General features: G+C 42.3%; 1 protein-coding gene across 5 annotated transcripts in view; it reads right to left on the bottom strand.

The window, feature by feature from the left end:
* Positions 1-22277, bottom strand: part of PRR14L (proline rich 14 like) — a 55294-nt gene that overhangs the window by 4538 nt on the left and 28479 nt on the right. For 4 of the 5 annotated variants that reach the window (XM_068562290.1, XM_068562292.1, XM_068562294.1 and 1 more), the window contains 5 exons: positions 16555-21724; positions 13275-13346; positions 12457-12628; positions 11834-11940; positions 967-1038 (listed from right to left, as the gene is read on the bottom strand). In XM_068562290.1, the coding sequence (XP_068418391.1) occupies positions 967-1038; positions 11834-11940; positions 12457-12628; positions 13275-13346; positions 16555-21724 (5593 nt within the window). Of the gene's footprint in view, positions 1-966; positions 1039-10827; positions 11730-11833; positions 11941-12456; positions 12629-13274; positions 13347-16554; positions 21725-22277 lie in introns of those variants that run through there. The other variant, XM_068562293.1, reaches the window with a different exon arrangement.

The following is a 22277-nucleotide window of genomic DNA, read 5'->3' as shown; positions in this document are numbered from 1 at the left end:
TTTTGTGTATCCTCCCAAAGCCACTCAACGTACAGATGTGCATAGGTAAGCATGTATCATCAGAGGTTAGCCCTTTTGTGTAAAGGGCCAGGTAGTAAACATCTTAAAATTAACGAGGCACACAAGTCTCTGCTATATATCCTTTTTTGTTTTCTAAACAACCCTTTAAAAGAATAAAAACCATTCTTAGCTCACAGGGCTGGAAAAAAAGAAAGAAAACCGGTTGCTGGTTGGACCTGGCCTGTCGTTTGCTGACCCACAGCATCTATCCAACACTTTGGTTTCTTCTTTACTAAAATGGCAGCAAACTACATGCACTGGCCTATGCACTGTGCCACTCTGACCTATCAATAACGTTTAAGATTGCCCCAGCTGGGTACACAGGTATCTGATTCATTCTTTTAAATGGCTATGCAGTGTATCCCATTACAAGGATGGACTATAATTTAATCAGAACCCTATTAATGGATATTTTAAGTTGTTTCCAATCCTTTCCTATTATTTAGCAATGCTGCAATGAATAGTCTTATATCAATGCCTTAGTTTTATCTTCTAGGATAAAACTCTCCAGCTACATCCTGGACACTACAGGAATTTAATAAATGTTCAATGACTTGAACTGAGTTTAGACGCAAAGGTAGCCAAGTGAAATGCCTTCTGTACTTGGGTTTGGAGTCATATCTGAAGATCAATGATTATTAGTCCTGAAGACAGCCGGCATATTTGCTAAAAACGCAAGTACAAGCGAAAAGGAGACTACCTAACCTGACACACATCTCTTTCCCATCCTACCACTGACCCCAATTCAAGTGTTGGGAACTAAAAATACCAATTCTAGTTATTTTCAAGACCCCGGTATTGGAAGAACTGAACATAAAACCCTTTCCGAAGCACAAGGATTGGAGATTTGCATCGATCATTTCGGAAGCCCCCCCAATCTATTATTTCCTGCTCATAGGTACTTACCTGTTTGCAGGAGGAGATTTATAATTCTTGTTGGTATATATTTCTTCTAAACTAAACTCCTTTTTCTTTAACCTGTAAAGAGAAAAAAATAAATTCTTCATGGTCTCTTACAAGAGACAAGATCGGTTTCCCAACTCTATGCTTTCCATTCTTCTACTTTCCAAAAGTAAAAGATGAGTCCTAGATGTGTCTCATGAGAACGAGTACTGGATCTTCTTTTCCAGGGCATCAATCTTCAACTTTGTGAGATTTAGTCCAGTTATACTTACTTGGAGGGATATAACTGGATGAGTACCTATTATCTTAGTTTACAGCTTCTTCTTGTCCTACTTTTTCAATGTTTCTTCTGCTTAATTGACCACTCTCTTTTTTTAATTCTCCCCTCCTGGCTTGAAAATTATACGTATTCTGTTCTTTAGTGGTTGGCAAGAATTTTAATGAGCATATTTAACTTATAAACCCTTCTCTCAAACAACACAAAGTCCCTGGAACCTCTAAGTCTGATCAATACTGTCCCAATTTATGTTAGTAGTGTCCTATTTTGCCTTTTTATTTTGTAATTTTTTTGTGTAAGAAATCAGGTCATTTGGTCTGTGGCTTCCCCAGTCTAGATTTTCTTGATTACATCCCACTGATGTCATTTAACATGCTCCTCTGACCCAAACATATGGGAAATACTACAGGTATTTCCTATGGACTGGTAATTAAATAGAGAGGTATGATCAGATTTAGGTGTTCCGGGGTTTTTGATAGACTTTTAGGTGTCCATCACGAGGGACATGATACCCAGCTGTCACCCTTTTTGTGTATTAGCAGCCAGCCACTGACAAACACTAAATATATTTATTAGTTCTTTAGGATTGTACATGGTGACAGTCTATCATTCTCCCAGGAGAATTCTTCCACCTAAAGAAAACTTCATGCTCATCCATGGTTTGGTAACCCTGAGGTACCGTTTGCACAGGAAAAGTGGGTTGTATGCTTGGTTCTCTCCCTTTATTTACCAGTTTACAAAACAATGAATTGTTTCCCTATTGTCATCCAAATACGGCCAATGAGTTGTGAACTCATTCATTATGAACTGTTGGACTGAAACATATCTCATGTGCTTCAATCTACTGCAGTTATTATTCCTTTTGATGCTCAGACTGTCTCATCTGTGGCAGTCTCTTCAAATTGGTTCCTGTGTCTCTCCGACATGACCCCAGTTGCCTCTTGAGAGCTCATCACTTTCTGGCACAAGACAGTCTATACTCGTGCATTTCCTGCCCTAGACCTGTAGCCAGTCTTCAAGAAGCCTTGGTTCACATATCATAAAATTCACCCTATTATTTGTTTATTTTTATGAGTGTGCTCAATCTGTCTGTTCACTCTTAGTTTTTGGTACTATGTAGAAGATAATAGCTTCAACCTTCAGGCCACCACTCTTAGCAGAAACTTATTTTCAGACAGCACAGTACCTTTATTACAAAAGAGCAAATTATTATAAAGTTTCTGTGCTTTAAACCTTTTTCAGATAAGTTAAGGAGTGACTGAACAGCACAGCAATAAACTTTTCGGCATTGTGCTTTAGTTTCTTCCTGGCTTTTTGAAAATCTTAATTGAGGTTCAGTTTGGTTCAATTCCAATTCAGCAAAGAACATGCTTGTGGAAAAAATACATAAATAATAGCATAGATAAGATTTTTCACAGGGATTTCCAACAAACAACTGTTACTTTGCTTCTTAACAACAGCAATAGCTACGTTAGATTAAGGATGTTGGATGGGTTGTTGGAAAGTGAAAGATTAGGCTTCTGACAGTCATTCTGACGAGCAAATCAGGGCAGCGTGCACCCATGTCCAGTTTCTGAGCTGAGGTGAGTGCTGAAGCGCCAAGTTCAGATTCTGGGATTCCTAGGCTCTCAACAAGCTTTGCCTTCCTCAGAGGGGCTTCACTCACTGGAGGTGGTGGGATGTGTAGACGTCCTCAAAAGCAGACACTTTCTGTGCAGATGCCACTTTGCCCAGAGTGGCTCTGCCAAGAGTCTACGCTCGAGCATCTTCTGTCTGGTGGTTCCTTGCTCCCTCCATCTCTTGATCTGTTTTTATGACTTGATTTCCCTCCGGTAAAGAAGCATCTTGAGACAATTCTGAAGCAAGGTTGTGCTATTCTAGTATTGACAAAACTGAGGCTCTGAAGGGCTCGCTCGGGGGTCAAGCCCTGGTCCCTGGGGTCTCCTGTGAGGACCATGCCACTGTGACCCCCAAAGCACACTGCTGTGCTCATGCTGTGGCAGATCTGGCCCCTGGAAAGATGTGGCGGGGCCTGGTGGTCAGTGGGTGCAGCACCCCCGATCCTGTGCTGGGGCACCTACAGGCTCTCCTCACAGCCAGGTGACGGTGGCCTTAAAATTCACCCTTTAAAGTGTATGTACGGTTCAGTGGATTTTCGTAGAGGCACAATGTTATTCATCACCACTAATTCCAGAACGTTTTCACAACCCACAGAAGAAACCCTGGACCAACGAGCAGTCACACCCATCCTCTCCTACCCCAGCACCTGGCAACCACGTATCTACTTTCTGCCTCTATGGTTCTGCCTATTCTGGACACTTCATACAAATGGAATCATACAGTATGTGCTCTTTGGAGTCGATCTTCTTTCACTTAGCACACTGTTTCCACGGTTCATTCATGGTGTAGCACGTCTCAGTACTTCTTTTTAACGTTCTATGGATAGACCACCCTTTCTTAATCTATTCATCAACTGATGGACATTTGGATTGTTTCTACTTTTTAGCTGTTATGAAGAATATTGCTATGAACATTCATGTACAAGATTCTGTGTGAACATGTTTTCAATTTCCCTTGGACATATACCTAGAAGTAGTGATATGGTAACTCTAACATTCTGAGGAACTGCCAAACTATTTCCCACAGTGGCTACACTATTTTACATTCCCACAAGCAATGTATGAAGGTTCCAATTTCTACCCATCCTCAATGCAAACACTTAATTTGTTGTTTTTATTTGTAAAAAAATTACTGCCATCCTAGTGGGTGAGAGCCATCTTGTGGTTTTGATTTGCAGTTCCCTAATGACTAATGATGCTGAGTATCATCTTTTGGCCATTCATCTACATCTTCTTTGAAGAAATGCCTGTTCAGAATCTTTGCCTACTTTAAAACATTGCGTTGCTGTCGCTTTGTTGTTGAGTTGTAAGAATTCTTTATATATTGTGCATACTAGAGCCCTATCAGATATATGACTTGCAAACACTTTTTCTGATTCTGTGGGTTATCTGTTATCTTAAAAAAACAAAACAAAACAAAACAAAAAAGACTTATTTAGAGCAGTTTTTGTTCATAGCAAAATTGAGTGGACAGAGTTCTCATATACACCCTGCCTGGAACCCCCTGCAACTCCCCTACTAAGCACAGCAACCCCTATTATCAACAGCCTGCACCAGAGTGGAACATTTGTCACAACTGATGAATCTGCAATGACACATCATAATCACCCACAGTCCATGGTTTACATTAGGGTTCACTCTTAGTGTTGCACATTCTGTGGGTTTGGAGAAATGTATAATGACATGTATCTACCATTACAGTATCATTCAGAATCATTTTCACTGCCCTAAAAATTACTGTACTTGCCTATTTCTCCTTCCCTCCTCCCTACTGCATGGCAGCTATTGATTCAATGACAGTCTCCATAGTTTTGCCTTTTTCCAGAATGTCACATTGCCGGAATCATACAGTATGTAGCTTATTCAGACTGGCTTTTCACTTAGTAGTATTTCAGTAAGGTTTCTCCATGTCTTCTTCATGGCTTAAGAGCTCATTTCTCTTTAGTACTGAATAATATTCCATTGTCTGGATGTACCATGGTTTAGTATCCATTCACCTACTGAAGGACATCTTGGCTGCCTGCAAATTCTAGCAATTATGAATTAACCTGCTATAAATATTTCTGTGCAGGTTTTTATATGAATATAAGTTTTCAACTCATTTGGTTAATACCAAGGAGCATGACTGCTGGATCGTACGGTATGAGTATGATTAGTTTTATAAGAAACCACCAAACGCTTCCATTCCATTGGTTTACTTTTTATTTTGTTGGCTACACCACACGGCTTGGCTTATGGGATCTTAGTTTCCCAAACAGGGATTGAACCCGGGCCCTCGGCAGTGAAAGCACGGAGACCCTAACCATTGGAGCGTCAGGGAATTCCCTATTCCATTGTCGTTTTTTTAAAAAATAAATTTATTTATTTTATTTTATTTATTTTTGGCTGTGTTGGGTATTCGTTGCTGTGCGTGGGCTTCTCTTGTTGCGGAGCATGCGTTCTAGGCGCGTGGGCTTCAGTAGTTGTGGCACGTGGGCTCAGCAGTTGTGGCTCTCGGGCTCTAGAGTGAAGGCTTAGTAGTTGTGGTGCAAGGGCTTAGTTGCTCCGCGGCATGGGGGATCTTCCTGGACCAGGGCTCAAACCCGTGTCCCGTGCATTGGCAGGCAGATTCTTAACCACTGCGCCACCAGGGAAGTCCCCTCCGTTGGTTTTATGTCAATCCTTATGCATTACCACACTGTTTTGATTACTGAAGCTTTGTACTAAGTTTGTGTATATATATATTTTTTTACTGTGGTAAAATACACAAAACATACAATTTACCATTTCAATTATTTTTAACTGTGCATGTAATAAGTTTTGAAATGGGTTACTGTGAGTCTTCCACTTTGCTCCTCTTTTTCAAGGTTGTTTTGCCTATTTTGGGTCACTTGTATTTTCAGGATTTTTAGGATCAGCTTGTCAATTTCTGCAAAAAAAAGGTAGTCAACATTTTATAATAGGATTGCAGTAAGCTGTAGATTGCCTTGCATAGTACTAACTTATTGACAGCATTAAGTAGCCCAATATATGAATGGATGTCTTTCCATTTATTCAGGTCTTTAATTTCTTTCAACAGTAGTTGGTAGTTTGTAGTGTTTACTGAACAAGTCCTACACTTCGTTTGTTAAATTTATCCCTAGGTTTTTTTTTTTTTTATGCTACAGTAAATGGAACTGTTTTCGAAATTTCATTTTCAGATTGCTCATTGCTAATGTATAGAAATACAATTATTTTTTTCTTGTATCTTGATCTTATATCCTGCAAACTTGCTGAATTCATTCACTAGCTCTAATAGTGGATTCTTTAGGGTTTTCTATATACAAGAAACTGAAAAGATAGTTTTACTTCCTTTCTGAGTGCTATCTCATTTTCTTGCTTAATTGCCCTGTCTAGAACCTCTAGCAGAATGTTAAATAGAAATGGCTAGAGTGAATATCCTTGTCTTGTTTCTGATCTTAGGGGACATCTTTCAGTCTTTTACAATTAAGTAGGATTTCTGCTTCGGGTTTTCGGGTAGATGCCCTTTATTCATTTGAGGAAGTCCTTATTTCCCTCTCTCCCTTTTTAAAAAATATTTATTTGGCTGCACCAGGTCTTAGTTGCAGCACGTGGGATCTTTGCTGCCATGTGTGGGATCCTCGCTGTGGCATGCGGGATGTTTAGTTGTGGCATGTGAACTCTTAGTTGTGGCATGTGAACTCTTAGTTGTGGCATGTGGGATCTAGTTCCCTGACCAGGGATCGAACCCGGGCCCCCTGCATTGGGAGCTCAGAGTCTTAGCCACTGGACCATCAGGGAAGTCCCTCTTATTTATTCTGAAGTTCATGGAGTGTTTTTATCATGAAAGGGTGTTGGATTTTGTCCAATGCTTTTTCTGCATCTAATGAGATAATCATGTGCTTTCCCCCCTTTATTCTATTAATGTGGTATACTCCATTGATTAATTTCCTGTGTTCAACTAACCTTGCATTCCTGGCATAAATCCCACTTGGTCACGTGTATAATCATTTTTTAATATGTTGCTGGATTCCGTTTGCTATTATTTTGAAGATTTTGATGTATACATTTATAAGGTTCCCTGGCTTCTTTTAAGATTATCTCTTTGTCTTTGGAACTCTGAAGTTTTCATACCTAACTTCTTTCTGAAGTTAGGTATGAAATTCTTTTTATTGATCCTGCTTGGGATTAGTATCTTTTGCCAGTATACTAAAAAACACAGAATTACATAGTATGTGAACTATTTCTCAATAAAGCTGTTTAAAATTTTTCATTTAGATGCTGCTTTACTGAGGTATAACTGACACATAGAACTGTAAGATATTTCAAGTGTACATTGTGATGACCTGATATATGTATACACTGTGAAAGGATTCCTCCTATCTAGTTAATTAAGAGTTTGTGTTTTGACTTTGTTTATAGTTGGTTTCTTTTTTTCCCAGCAGAAGTGATAGATTTTTATGACATATATTTTTCAGCTTTTTATTTTATGGCTCTGAATTTTCTGTTATAGTAACCATTTCCTATAGTTTCTTCAATTATTCTTACGGCTTCATTTGTTTACATTTAAGTCTGATTTTATTTGGAAGATATTCTGGTGAAAGGTCTAAGGTAGAGATCCAGCTTTCTTCTTCTTTTTAATATTTATTTATTTATTTATTTTGGCTGCGCCAGGTCTTAGTTGGGGCATGTGGACTCTTAGTTGCGGCATGCAGGATCTAGTTCCCGGACCAGGGATCAAACCCGTGTCCCCTGCAGTGGAAGCGCACAGTCTTACCCACTGGACCACCAGGGAAGTCCCGCAGCTTTATTACTCCTAGAATGGCCACCCAGCTGTCCCACCCAGTAGCATTTTACTGAATAGTCCATTTTCACCACTGATTTGAGGGGACACCTTTGTCACATACTAAATTTCTCTATGTATTTGTGTCTAATTATGGACTTTGTTTTACCAATTTGTATATTTATGCTCTGGCATCATACTGTTTTAATTATTGAGACTTGACAATATATTTTAAGATCTCTTAACACTAGTACTCTTATTTCACTCCTTTTCTGAATTTTCCAGGCTATTCTTGCTTCTTTATTTCTATAATTGTGTTAAATACATGCCTTTCCATTTATTCATATCTCTTCCTAAAAGAACAGTTCTTGGTCAAGTGAATGTGTTTAAATTTTTATTGTTTACTGGAATGTACCAGTTATCTAATTACTGCTTCTCAGCTCAGAATGCACCCTCAGTACCTGCTCTGTGACAATGGCATCTTGGACTCCTAATGCATCTCTTCTTCACAGTGAGTTGGTGCTGAGCTTCGGCAGAAGGAGGCACTGGAGGACACTGGAGGAGCAAAGGAGCTTTTCTTCTTGCTCCTGCCACATGGCCCATCATGGGTGCACGTGTACTGGGATGTCTGGGGCGGGGCCGGATGGGGACAGTTGCCCCAGCTGTATAGCCAGAGCGTGGAGCACCCCCCAGTGCCCCTGTAGCACTAGCCTGGTGACCACCACACCGCAGATGGGGCACTCGGGGACTGAAGCCCATAGTGGGACCCCAACATCCTCAGGGTTGTTTCCTGTGACTCTCCTGGAGCAAACGCCACATGCCCCAGGCCACGCACCTGCAGCAGCACCCTGACACCCCGGCTGCCTGCCCTCCAGCCTCAGCTCATGCCCTGGAAGGCTATTGTTGTTGTTTCCTGCTCGCCCAACTCTGGCGTTAGCAACCTGGCCATCCGATGGGCTGCAACCACACCTTCTCCAACAAAGTCAGACTCCAATCTGGGGGAGAGGGCCCCCTTCTCCCTTGGCCCTAGGATGCCCTTCAGAATTCTCGGTACACCTTAACAGTTACTCTCCTGTTATACTTTAACACTTTAAACTTCCACTGTTTAAGATACTGTGTGGTTTCCGTCTCCTGACTGGACCTAGACTAATAACATGATACTAAGGTAAAAGCCCTAAGGTTTTGCTAGACCAGGGGTCCTCACACCAGTGTACTAGAAGACTTTCCACAGACACACTGAAACCCAGCTCTAGGGTAATCAATCTCCCGATCTTTAATCTCCTGCACGTGACACACCTGAGAAGTGTCCTTACACTCATGTAGACGTCTCCATTCCCACAAATTCTTTCTTTTTTTTTTTTTGGCCACGCCACACGGCAATCTTAGTTCCCCAATCAGGGATCAAACCCATGCCCCCTGCAGTGGAAGCGCAGAGTCTTAACCACTGGACCGCCAGGGAAGTCCCCTCACAAATTCTTTTAGAACAGCCCCTATCTACCCTGAATTCTACTTTGGTATCGGAATAAAATCACTGATCTCACTAGGCCCTCCTCAGATATTAATGAAATCACCGTAAACCTGTCTTGGACGTGTCTTTCCCCACCTTACACACGGTTCTGCTAAGAGAAGAGAGGCTTTAGCAAGAGGGGACTCAGCCTAATTTCAGATATGGTGTGGAATGGGGCTGTCAGAGGGACTTTGCCTCACTCACCTCCTGACTATCATCAAACAATGCCTACTTAAGAAAGAGAGCTTCAAACACCAAAAATAGCTTGGTCATGTATTTAACTGTACACAATGTCTTTTCAAACTATTCTCAACTCTCATGCACAGTCTGTTATCACTTAGAAGAACATTAATCAAATCATATAAGGAAATATTTAAGTCAATTATTCAATCTTCATCTTACAAAATATTATAACTTCTACTTCTTGTTAATAACAAAAATTATATGAGTTGCCATGCCAATTGGTTTGCAGTGATACACTTTTCTCCTACATTAAATACTGAAGCAATCATGAGATTTATATAAATTAATGGATTTATTTCTGATTATTTACATGATTCTTAATTGTTCCTAAAAGTCTAATAACAGAGTTTTATTCGTGCACGTCTACACATTTACTGAAGCAATACCATGCTTTCTAACATACTCCTCACTTCATAATTTATTATTTTAGCTATAAATTACATTGCTTTATTATAAATTCAAAAATGGGAAAGTCTTATACATAACTTTAATTTTGACTTATGGCTTTTAGAAATCCACGTTACAAGAAGTGTTCCATAATTTATTTTTCAATGGTCTGTATGATTTTCTTGAAGGTAAATATTAACATATTTACTGTTTCATACCCAAGACATGGAGGGGAGGCTGTATTCATTGTACCAGGTCATTTTATGTAAGAGACTTGAGCATCCATGGATTTTGGTATCGGGGGGTCTCCTGGAACCGACTCCCCGAGGATACTGAGGGATGACTATATTATAATTGGAAAGCAGAAAAGTTAGGAAGTAAGAATGATTTGGCCAATGGGCTTGAATAATAAAAACTGCCTTCACCAAGTAAGCTGTATGTCAAAAATTTTCCATAAATTTAATGCCCTAAATCGGCACCTTCAAAGTGTCTATAAAAAAGTGTATTTGAAGTAATAAAAGCATTTTACCAAGATGTCTTAGGTAAAGATTTATTGAAGATCTTTTATTTTTCAATCCTTTCATTATATAGGATTAACTAAAGTGCCCCTAAGTGAGAAAGTAACATAGAATTCTTAGGTATCTGAAACTGGTCAGATCCCCTCGGTGCACGTCCCATAAACTGAGCCACTGCTGGCCTCCAAAGTCTGGGTGACAGAACCCGAGTGAGTCAGCTCTTTTTGATTCTTTGCTTTCAAAAAAGATTAGGTGATAAATCATTAAATATGATTTGTTGATAGATCATTCTGATTTTTTGATATTACTTGACAGAAGTTGAAAGGATTGAATGTCATTGTTCTTTTAAAACTCTTTCCACTCCCAACTACCTATCTTTATTAATAAGGTTTTCCAGAACTTCTATCTACATAAAAATTCAAGAGAGAATACCATGATTCTGAACCCTATTTCATTCTAGTAAAAAGTACTATTCAACCCAGGATATCTGAAATACTTTAAAAATTTCTCTTGAAAAGACATGGTAGGATGATCAATAAAAGAACTGTAGGATAAAAACACAACACGTTAAGATAAGAACCACGTGGGAAAAGTGGAACGTAAATCACAGTAACAGTTAACTATCGCATTTGTGTTGTGTGAAGCAATAAAATAGATACAGTGCACATTTTTTTCTCAACTGGACTGTACAGCAATCTTAAGTGTTGGGAATTCTTACTCACATTCTACAGGTAAGTCCTTGAAGCTCAGGAAGGTGAAATAACTTACCTTGGGTTAATCAAGGGACACAGGCTTCCATTTGCTGATGAGAAATTAAGGAGTGAAATCCATCACAAGAAAACATAACTCTGGAGGTCTTTTTAAAATGTTTATATCTTCATAGTGTCTGTGTAATATACATCATCCCCAAACTGGAATCATGTCAAATACACAATTTGGAATCACGCCCAACCAATACATAATTTAGTAATCTTTTTCTTTCCACTTCACTTTATAGGAATTAGCAATCAGCTCTGTCATAAAAATCTTTAGAATCCAAATTTTTAAAGGCTATACTATGGACCATAACATGGATCTAGCATTTTCTTGAAAACAAAAAAAGACATCTTTCCTTCATGATGTGTAGGTCCCTTCCCAGTTCTGTGCACAGAATGTTGTGAGCCTGAGCTGTGGGGTCGGGTAAGACCTGTGAGAGACAGGAACCACCTGTTCTGTCATGAGGGACGCTCTGGCCTAACACAGATTTCTCAGCTACTGAGCCTTGGCACCGTCACCTAAACCTGGGGACGACGGCTGTGCCTACCTTCCAGCACCCCTGGAGGATGAACTGGGACTGTGTACACAGAGCGACAGCACCCGGCATAGAGAGCTCAGGAAAAGTGATCGAGAACGCGTTCAAATATCCCTGCACACAAATCTCTGGCCACAGTACCGATGAATTCTTTTGGATAAATTCCTAGAAGTATAACAAAAGCTCAGAGTATATGATCATTCAAAAGGTCATTATATTCTGCCAAATTCCAAAAAAGTGCACACATGCATGTTAGAGAAGGCGCTCACCTTTTGGGTCGAGGAAGGCCCATGGGGGTAAGGTTAGGGTCCGGCTTAGGAATGGTTTTCCGGATGCGAATCTGTGAGACCTTCTTTGGCCTCTTCTCCGGCTCAGTCTATTTTTAAGAAGAAGAAAGATGGTCAGGTTGTAAGACATTCTAAATATATGAAGTCCCCTTTCCTGACACCCACCGCATTGCTTCCTCAGTGTACAGATGACTTCAGGAAGTAGTTTATGACAAATCTCCCACCCCCCGCCGCCCCCACTCCTGCCAACAGCGTTTTCAGCAACCGCCCCCTTTATGTTACTGTACATGCAGTTCAGATACTGAGATTATCAATATGGAAATTTGCAACTGTTGGTGACAGCAGATACTTCAAAATTGAAGCACACCATTGTTCACTCGTCTCTGTGGTTCAGTTCTCTAAACACTGTTAAATGCATCATCAAGAAAAAAGGGTCTGGAAGGCGATGAGGAAGAAGAGATTCAAGGTATCCTTTAGTGTCTTGCTAACCTCCCATACTCAGCTGAAGGTAAACGTGGTAGCAAAGAGACTCAGGGGCCCATCTGTACCTGTCACGTCATCTGTGGTGCCACCGTCACCTGACCCCATCAGCACTTTAAATTTACCTCTTTCTGTTCTGGGGGGCTGCTCTGTGGTCGCGGGCATGGGGCTGTCACACCATCCAGCTCATCAAATCCAGGAACCGGGAACTCGGAGGCTGAAAGCAGGAGCTTGCTGACAGCTGAGTCTGTTACCAAGTGAGACTTTGGTACCAAGGCAGGGAATGGAGGCTCTAGCCTAGCACCACGGAGAGAGAGACAGAGAAGAACGACATGGGACGGGTTCACCTTCTATGTCGGCACATTCGTCTTAACATCCAGACAAGAGCTGAATGACGTTCCCAGTAAACCTGTCCTCTTGTTACTTCTGGACACACCTGTGTCTATACATGTAAAAAACGACGAGAATGTGGTCAATCCACTTCACTGTGATGGAATAACGAACGAGGAAGGTGCAGTGAATAATGAAAAACGTAAAAAGGAACAGGTTTTTTGTGGGAAGAAGACATTTAGTGAACTGAACAAATGGATTGTGCTCAGACGACATCAATCCCATCTGGGCACCGAAATCGGCTAAATGACCAAGAAGTATCTTGAGGGGACTTGTGGTACAATGAGCCGGCTAGGGATTTTGACTTTTTTTTTATAAATGGGATTGATCACACAACTTTAGTTACACAGGTTGAACCTCAGATTGTTCATCTGAGAGATGCAGATCAGGCTGAGAAGGAGAACAAGAGGTCAGAATTATACCATGCCCGACCCACACCAGCCGCTAGTGCACTCGCCCACTTCTCTCTCTCTCACACACACACACACACACACACACACACACACACTTCAAGCCACAAGCCCTCACGTGCCAGGCGCCACTGGAGCCTCACCTCACATGACTGCCGCTGGTGCTGTAAGCAGCTTCCAGGCCCGGAAGAGGCACAGATGGTAACGCAGTGTGGCTGAAGTGGAGCAAAAGTACAAGAGAGGCAGGTTAGGGCAGCGGGATGGCAGGAGAGGCTCTGGTGTATCGTGGGTTTGGAAGGATGCTCAATCCGAGCCCAAGGAAGACGAGAAGTGTCAGTCACCCAGAAAGACGAAAACCTCCCTCCCAGGCATGAGGATTACATGTACGTGCCCATCACTGGAATGGAGGCAGGCTGACAGGAGGATTATATTCTATCTTAAATGGAAAGAAGGCAGAGAGAGATATACAGAGGACAGTAAGAGAAAGGAGGGGGACAAGAATACCCTTTACCTTATACCTTTTAATCAAGTTGTTGAACATGTATGTTAAAGTTTTTAAAAAGTAATTTAAAGATAAAAATACACTCCTCAGTTCTGTATTAACCGTATTAAAATAAAAGCTGCCAATTTCTATAGACGTACAAAAAATTGTGAAGAAACCTTATCTTCTTTAAAGCCAAGTTCCACATAAAACATGGCCATGTAGATGAAAACTGTTCACAGGGCTAGTTCCTTTATAATTAAGCTTTGATTTTTATAGATGAAAAATGGTATTAATCACTTATAGATACATTAATATGCATTGTTGGAGAGCTTTTGGTACCCCTCAAAGTAAAGCTTGTATCCATTTCTACTGAATTTAGACACAGTACAGGTTTAATTAATCAGATGTTTATATAATGACCATATAATCCATCTCCTCTGGGAAGTTAGAGAAATTTGTTCAATGGCTGAAACACAGATAATTCAGATTGTTAGAGAGTTTAGCACCAATCTGGAATACTGGGAAAGGGGCTGACCAAATCAGAGGCCTCATCTGGGTCTAGCTCAGTTGACACAGCAACCAGCTGAGTGGCCCGAGTCAGAAAAAGCCATGTGCCTCAGTCTCATCATCTATAAAAAAAAAAGGCAAAAAAGATGCCTGTCTGACCCATATTATGGAGTGCTGGAGGATGAGGTTCAAATGAGAAAACCCTGTGGAAACATAATTTAATCTTGGTTAAGTCTTGCTTTCTGGGGCTCCCCAATTTATCACGCTTAACATTTCTAAGTGTGTCTACAAACACAGCAAACTTCTAAGCTCTAAGCCAAGGATATATATGATGTTAAGGCACTTTTAGAGCCAACGAGAAAAAAAGTTCCCACAAATACCACCCCTACCACTTCAATTAAAAAAATAGGGACTTCCCTGGTGGCGCAGTGGTTAAGAATCTGCCTGTCAACAATGCAGGGGACACGGGTTTGATCCCTGGTCCAGGAGGATCCCACATGCCACATAGCAAGTGGGCCTGTGCACCACAACTACTGAGCCTGTGCTCTAGAGGCTGCGAGCCACAACTACTGAAGCCCGTGCTCCACAACAAGAGAGGCCACTGAAATGAGAGGGCCGCGCACCGCAACAAGGAGTGGTCCCCGCTCGCCGCAACTAGAAAAAGCCCGCACGCAGCAACGAGGACCCAATGCAGCCAAAAATAAATAAAAATTTTTTTAAAAATTAAATCTTTAAAATACATATATACACACACACACATATATATAATTAAATTAAAAGTAAACTAAAAAATAAAATAAATGAAATGTCAGATACAGGATCTAAGGGAGAGAGAAAATATTCCCCACCAGAAAACAGAAAAGTCAGGTGAGGAAGAGTTCTGGAAGAGGGAAAAGGGTCACAGGGTCATTCACCTTCACAGGGTGAAATGAATAACTACCCTCCATGCTACCTTAGGACTGGACATAGTTTAAAGAAGGTAACATGATTTAAAACTGAGTGTACAGGGCTTCCCTGGTGGCACAGTGGTTAAGAATCCGCCTGCCAATGCAGGAGACATGGGTTCGAGCCCTGGTCTGGGAAGATCTCACATGCCGTGGAGCAACTAAGCCCGTGCGCCACAACTACTGAGCCTGCGCTCTAGATAGTCTTCGAGCCACAGCTACTGAAGCCCGCGCGCCTAGAGCCTGTGTTCCACAACAAGAGAAGCCACCGCAATGAGAAGACCCCACGCAGCCATAAATAAATAAATACATGAAAAGAACAACAAAAAAACTGAGTGTACAGACACAGAGCAGAGTTTGTTGTAGAGGCAAACAAACTATGCAACAGAAGCAGTGCAGCATCATTTAAAACAATTTGATTCATCCTGTTGTATTTTTATGGCTGCCTGATAAGAAGTGAACATTTTCTTGTTTACCTACAGGACAAGAGCTCACAATCAGCCACATTCAGGTTCTGGGGTGTCTTTCTGAAGCTCTTTTATTTAGTTAGTTTTCTGCTAAGATGCTGGGTAGCTTCACAGTATGCGCCTCAGAAGCTTTTCAATGACAGGATGATTCTGCGTGAGAGACTCTGCCCAGACACACAAACAACAAGGCCTCTCCCAGGCCGTTTGGAATTTTAAGGCTTTTTTGGTGTTGAAGTTTTAAACTACAGCAATGATAAGGGCAAACCAAATAATGTTTAAAGTTTCTGTTTATCCAGAGGATTACAAATAGGAGGATTTATCTATTATGTCTAAAGCAGATCTTTAGGGATGTAACTCCCAAATTCTTTTTCTTCTCTCATTTCCTGTTAGAAGGTAAAATGATATTGGTGAAATTATTTTCAACTATTCTCAGTGGTGAAACCACAAGAACTCTTTTCCAGTTCACTTAAAATTCTATAAATTCTATAGCTATAATATGTAAATGCCAACCTCTGAAGCTTCTCTGCTCCAGAAAGAAACACAGAGGTTCCTAAACTAGATTTGGTGATGCCTATGTAATTAATTAGTTTATTTAAAAAGTATTTCTTCTGTATCCTTTACACACCAACCACTGAGTTAGGTGCAGGCTGTTATAATACCTTGTGAACAAGTAATAGTTACAAGTCACAAATCACTACTTATAGTAATGGGATATGTTCTTTGCAAGGTGAGGGCAAGAGGAGAAAAGGAGAGATTCAAGATTTAATGGTTCACAGAATTAAATGGACAGAACAAAGGAAGGTACAAAATAAAGGGTTCTGCAAGAAATCTAGATCCTCCAGGAAAATTAGAGGGGTCTACACTTCAGAATTACTGCTGCATGTTCTTAGCAGAGATCTGGCAATAAACAGGAAATGCAGACACAGACTCTGAGCCCTGCATTTTCAGGAGCGCCCTTTCCTCTCCCCAGTGGTAGGATGCAAACATGGGACTTTAGCAAAGAACAGGGGATGGATTTTACCTGCTCATGGTGCCCAGACGTGGCTGCCGCTTGCTGTGAGAGGAATGAAGAGCAGAGATTTCGAAGGGGCAGGCAGAAGGCCCGTGCTGGCTCCAAATGGACAGTACTCGGCCCACCGAGTAGGGCAGAGAACAGAAGACCTTGTCTGCTATGGAGGTGGGAGACCGTAACCCTTTCAGACCCTGGGTAAACTGGGTCAGGAAGAGCCTCTGCATGGTGGGCATGTGGCTGGAGCAGCTCCGTTTTTTCGTCCAGATTCGGTAACATCCTGGGGAACAAAGTGCTAGGAGTGTGTGAAGGCCAAGGACGGAGCAGCCCGCTCTGGTCTGGACTATGGCGGTGGCTCCATGGTCTTGGAGAGGAACTGGAGGCTGCAGTGGAGGCTGGGCGCCTGCTTGACAACAGAGGCCAGGGTCTTCCCTGAACGTGGCCACCCCAGGGCAGTCGTGGGCCAAGAAGAAAGAGAAGGTCCACTTAGGAGGTGAAGACGGGCACCGGCGGGCCTCTCCTAAGGCAAGCCTCGCGGGTGCACAGTGCTCGGGAAAAGTCCTTGGGGACTCGGTCCCGCCCTCAGAGCCTGACTTCACGTGAAAGGATACTGGGAAGACTTCGGAACCAAACAACAGGGATGGCATCTTGTCGCTCAAATCTATGAAGCTCATTTTGATGGCTTCGAGCGAATAAAGCGTCAAGGGTTTACTGTTAGGTCTCCTGTCCCAATTACTACGTGCCAACCATGGATTCAGCTGCATTGTGCTGTAGGAAAACCCATCCAGGAGCCTTTTGTATCTGAGCCGCTTGTAGCTTTTAGCCACTGGAAGAAGGTCAGAGGAACACCGCCGATATCGTAGCTTCTGGGTCTTTGTGGCCGGGGCCAGTCTGGAGGCAAGGATGGACAGCTTGCTGAGTAAGGCTGATTCTTTGGTAGGCTTCCGAACATTCAGGCTACCCGAGGGCTGGCCTGGAGTGGCCTTCTGCTTTGGTACGTGGCTAACAAGGCTCCTGGCAGGGGCTGTTTCAGGTTCCGGTTGTGTGGGTGCAGACACAGCATGTGAACTGAGAAATCTGTGTGCGTTTGTGGGGATGGTTTCAGAGGAGCTCTTTAAAAAGGCAGAACTTCTGATTTTACTTATTTTCCTCCCCGTGTTGACTAGCTCCTGGCAGGAAACTTTCTTACACATTCGGTGGGGCTGCTTCTTTAAGGGAAGCACTCCTTTCTGATGTGAAGTGTTCCCAAAGGCACCGTGTAGTTCATCACGCCCAGCAGAGTTGGGGTCTTGTGCTTTCCGGGGGGCATCATGGAGGCAAGGGCCTGCGCACGACTCAATATCCTTTTTTGATGGGCGACGCAAGCTTTCCTCCTTTGGGTCTTTCAGCTTCTGAAACCCTGCAGCAGTGTCACCTGTGGCTGGCTTTGCTAGGGTGATTTCTTTCACCACGGTGGGCTCAGCTTTGCGATCCTTAGGTTGGCTCTTACTTTGCACCTCATCTGACAACATATTAGATGATGTGCATCGTTCCAAAGCTGCATGTGCTTCTTTTTGATGCATCTGTTCCTCTTCCTTGTAGTCCAAAGCCTTCTGGCTCTGTTGGTCCTCAGCATCACGCGGCATCCTCGTGGGTTTAAGATGGGTCTGAGACACCCGGCTCATGTTATCACCATGAACACCTTCTCTGACAGTCATCTCTTCGGACTCCTCCACAGCAGGAAACTGACCCCGTGGTCCCCTCTGGTGTTCTGCAGTTTCTTCTCTTTTCACTTCGGTTTCTGTTTCCATCGTCAAAGGCAAACTTTCCGCAATGAGGGCTGTGCTGCTTTCTTCGCTAGGATTACTCTTATCCCTTGGTGCTCTTCCTTTCATCTCAGGCAGGACCATGCAGTCCTTTACATTCTCACAGGGCATTTCACCATCTTTTGGTTTAAAAAGGTTTTTCGGGTCAGTTTCCTCACTATTCATAATTGTTTCTGATTTTTCTTGAGACAACGGATGCAAAGGAGTTATCTCAGTGGGTTTCAGGCTTCCCGGGGGAACAGAGTTCTCCTCTTGGTGTCCAGAAGATGTCAGTTCTTCTGAGGAAATTCCAATGGCATTTCCCTTGTCGTGCTCAGAATTTATTTCTAGTCTTGATCCTTCAATCATTCCTTGTGTTTCTCTCAGAGATGCTTCTTTAGCTTGCTGTTCAAGATGAATATAATTTAAAGACACATTTATTCTATCCAATACTCTTACATTTGGTTTATGATCTGCCACAGACCCTGTCTCAGGGGCACAAGAGTCTGGACACACTTCCATTTCACAGTCTTTTAACAATCTGCATACTTTCTCTTCATAGGATTTTTTAATTTCGAGAAAGTCTGCTGTCGAGGAAGTAGCATCTTGGGAATCTGAATCCTGGTCGATCCTTCCCATAAATGCAGCAATAGGCTCTCCCCTCTGTGACAGCACACTCCTTGAGGTTTCCTGTAACACTGGCCCATCCTGCCTTGCATGCCCATCAAGAGTACTAGACGCCCTTATGTCCACAACGCCTTCTGTGCCCTTATCACTACAGCCTGTGGAGATCACGTCTGCCATACCGTCTATGGGCTCCTCACAACCAGAAATCCTTTCAAAGGCCCCTTTCTTCAGGCTTCCACCAGACGATGAGCTGTTATGGCCTGAACCGACTGGCAGATCCTTCAGGCTGTGGCTCACCTCTCCATTAGGCTCTGCGACCATCTCTCTCTGGTCGCTGCCTAGTGTCTCCTTAGCTGGGTTATCTTCACTCCTGCATTCATCGGATCTGTTTGGGTTGCTCTGGCAGCTGAGGGCTTCATCTGCCTTCTGCTCAGGAGTTTCAGCTGCTTGGTTCATGTTTCTAACACCGGAGAACGTAACAGTAGGAAACTGGTCCAACAATTTTTCAGGGCTTGGAATGTTTGCAGGTTGGTCTAATTCCTGTGCGGCACAATCACAGATGTTATGTTTGCAAAACACAGTCTCTTTGGGTGTGTCCTGTTCTTTTTCTTCTAGCCCTTCCTCGCTGGGATGGATGTGACAGGTGGTGTGGATGGTCCTGTTTGGAGCTTCACTATTTAACATGGCTGCCGTCATTTCGTTTCTGATCTTACCTCCTGGAAGGCTGCCTTCAGTTTCTCCCCCACCTGGCTCACTTTCCGCCGATGTACAACTCACTTTATGGATACAACTTTCCACGGAGGCTTCTCTCCCTTGGGGGCGGTGATCGCTGTGCTGAAATGCATTTTCATACTTGGTTATCAGACAGTTCTCAACTCCCAGGATGGTTTCGCTGGGCTCCAGGGCAGCATGGGCAGAACACGCGCTCTCCTCTGGGACGTTTTTTCTTACACAAGGGCAGCTAGAGAGATCCCGAGATTGAATGCTTTGACATTCCACAGCAGAGACCTCTTGAGGCAAGCCTGCGTCTTCTTTCTGATTTGAGAGAAGTCTGGAATGCAGACCTTCTGCTCCTGAATCAGCTGTTTCAGTTTTTCTTTCTAGGCTTTCTGATTTGCTGTTTAAGGTGGGATTGTTTGAAGAGGCACCACAGGTTTTGTCACCTGGTGGAGAGATGTCTTTCATTTTTGTCTTTACAGGAACAGTCTGGGTACCAGCAGTGACATCTGCTCCATCCTCTGACAGAGGGTGCTGGCTCCATTGGGAGCCCTCGCTCGCTGCTACAGGCATCTCTTTGTCAGTTGGCAACTTCGCATGGTTTTGACAATTAAGGAACACTTGATTTAAAACACATTCACTTCCTATTTTGTTTACAAGTAGTTCATTGGCATAAGGAAATTCATTCACCTCCCATGCAGTGCTCTGTTTATCTAAATGGGGACCGTCGTCCTGGGAGTTCTGTACATCTATTTCTGACTCAGGTCTGTCATCAAATTCTAGGGCTGGCAGTAACGGAGCAATGTCTTTCTTGGGTTTCAACACCTCATTTATAGAACTTATCTGGTCCTCTGGCGTTAAACTCACAGGGGATTTTCTTTCAATCAGAAATCCGTCATGTGATGCTTCATTTAACTGGGTGCTGTCTTCCAGATTTCTCTGGGTGCTGACTAAGGAGTTAGAGTCTTTACTGTAAATCTTTTCACTTAACATACCGGGCTCTATAGTGGTTGTCTGTTCTGGCTCCTCAATCTGCATTGAGGAGGAAAAATGGTTCTCTTCAGAGGGTGTGCCTGGATGGCTTATATTAGCAAAAGTTCCTCTATGGTCCTCATGGTTTGCCAAGTTATCCTGAATGTCTAAAGTGATTTTTAAATCATTTTTTTTAAACATTATTTCCGTGGCTTCAGTAAAAGAATTGGCCATTAAAGAACTAGAGCAGTCTGTATGGATACTGCCTTGAGGGCAGTAGTGATCGTGGATATTTTCTTTGGAGAAGTCAAGAGCCTCTTTTTTTCCAGAATAGTGACCACTAGCATCCTCTTCTGCTTGCCTGGCATTAACAAGAAAGAGTTCCTCTCTTTCACTCCTGGGGTTCAAAGGCTGTTTATTTTCTTCTCTAGAAGCCAAGTTCTTGCTTTGATCGTCCCCATCAAAACAGGAATTGTCTGTCTTTTTAGCAGATCCCTTTGGCAAGCTATCACCATCAAAACCACACTTTTTTGAGGATGTTGTTCTGAATTCTGGACCAGACAAACATGATGTGAAATGTGAAACTTCCGAATTTTCTTCTAAGGGTTCTACAATAACCACCTTTCTCATGGCTTTGGGACTACCATGTGCAGAACTGTGTCTCTCACTATGGTGGCCAGGAACCTGTTGGCGATTGTCATCTGCTTCACAGACAAGGTTTAATGTACACAACTCTTCCTTTCCATTGTCCACTTTGGAAATGGCACTCTTCCCTGGTAATAATGACAACCAAGGAGGACAGGTTTTTAGTTCTTCACATTCTTTTTCTTTAGTTGCTTCTATTAATCCAGGGTCCACAGAGTTTAAAGGCTCTGGGGAAACTAACGTGCTAGTCTCTGAAACCTCACCACTGCTCATGATTTTGTCTATTTCTGGGTATCCGCTGCACCCAGCCGAGAGACCTTTACTCACATGGCCATTCTCGTGTCCTTCATTATTATCCGTCTTAGTCCCACTGACCTTCATACCTTGTACTTCCTCAGTAGATTTTAGCAGAGTTTCAGCTGTAATTTGTACATTTCCTTTTGCACAAGAGAAAGAAATCCAAATCAATATGTAATCATTAAAACAAACCATTTGCTATATCATCCTAAATTTAATCATGCAACAAACGGCAGCAACAAAAAAGACGCAACTCACAAAGAGAATTGCAAAGTTAGTGTTACAATACCATTGGCTTTGTTCTTCTCTGCAAAATATGACAGAGGGCCAAAAGAGTACCTGGAAGAAACAGGTTATTTTGAACAAATGCCTTTCTTTAAATGTTACTTACTTAAATGCACTTACCTAGCTGGACAAATGAATATAATGGGGAGACATATGCCTAATTCAGATCTTAGGAAGCTTCCATCCTAAAGCATTAATAAAGTAGACTCACAATAAAATAGCTTATATTACTAAATGACCATCTTCTTAATACTTGAATAAATAGATAAAATTATCTCTTTGACAAAGAACAGTTATACATAAAACCTATGTAAAAGAGATTAATCTGTAAGTTGAATATTAGTCTTGAACCCAATTACCTGCAATACTTGCCTCCCTACAGGACTGGTCATTAGTTGGTAATTACTG

Source organism: Eschrichtius robustus, chromosome 14 (genome assembly GCF_028021215.1).
Source record: "Eschrichtius robustus isolate mEscRob2 chromosome 14, mEscRob2.pri, whole genome shotgun sequence".
Classification (NCBI taxonomy): Eukaryota; Metazoa; Chordata; class Mammalia; order Artiodactyla; family Eschrichtiidae; genus Eschrichtius; species Eschrichtius robustus.
Note: the sequence above shows the minus strand (reverse complement) of the source record. Positions and strands in the feature narration are given on the sequence as shown.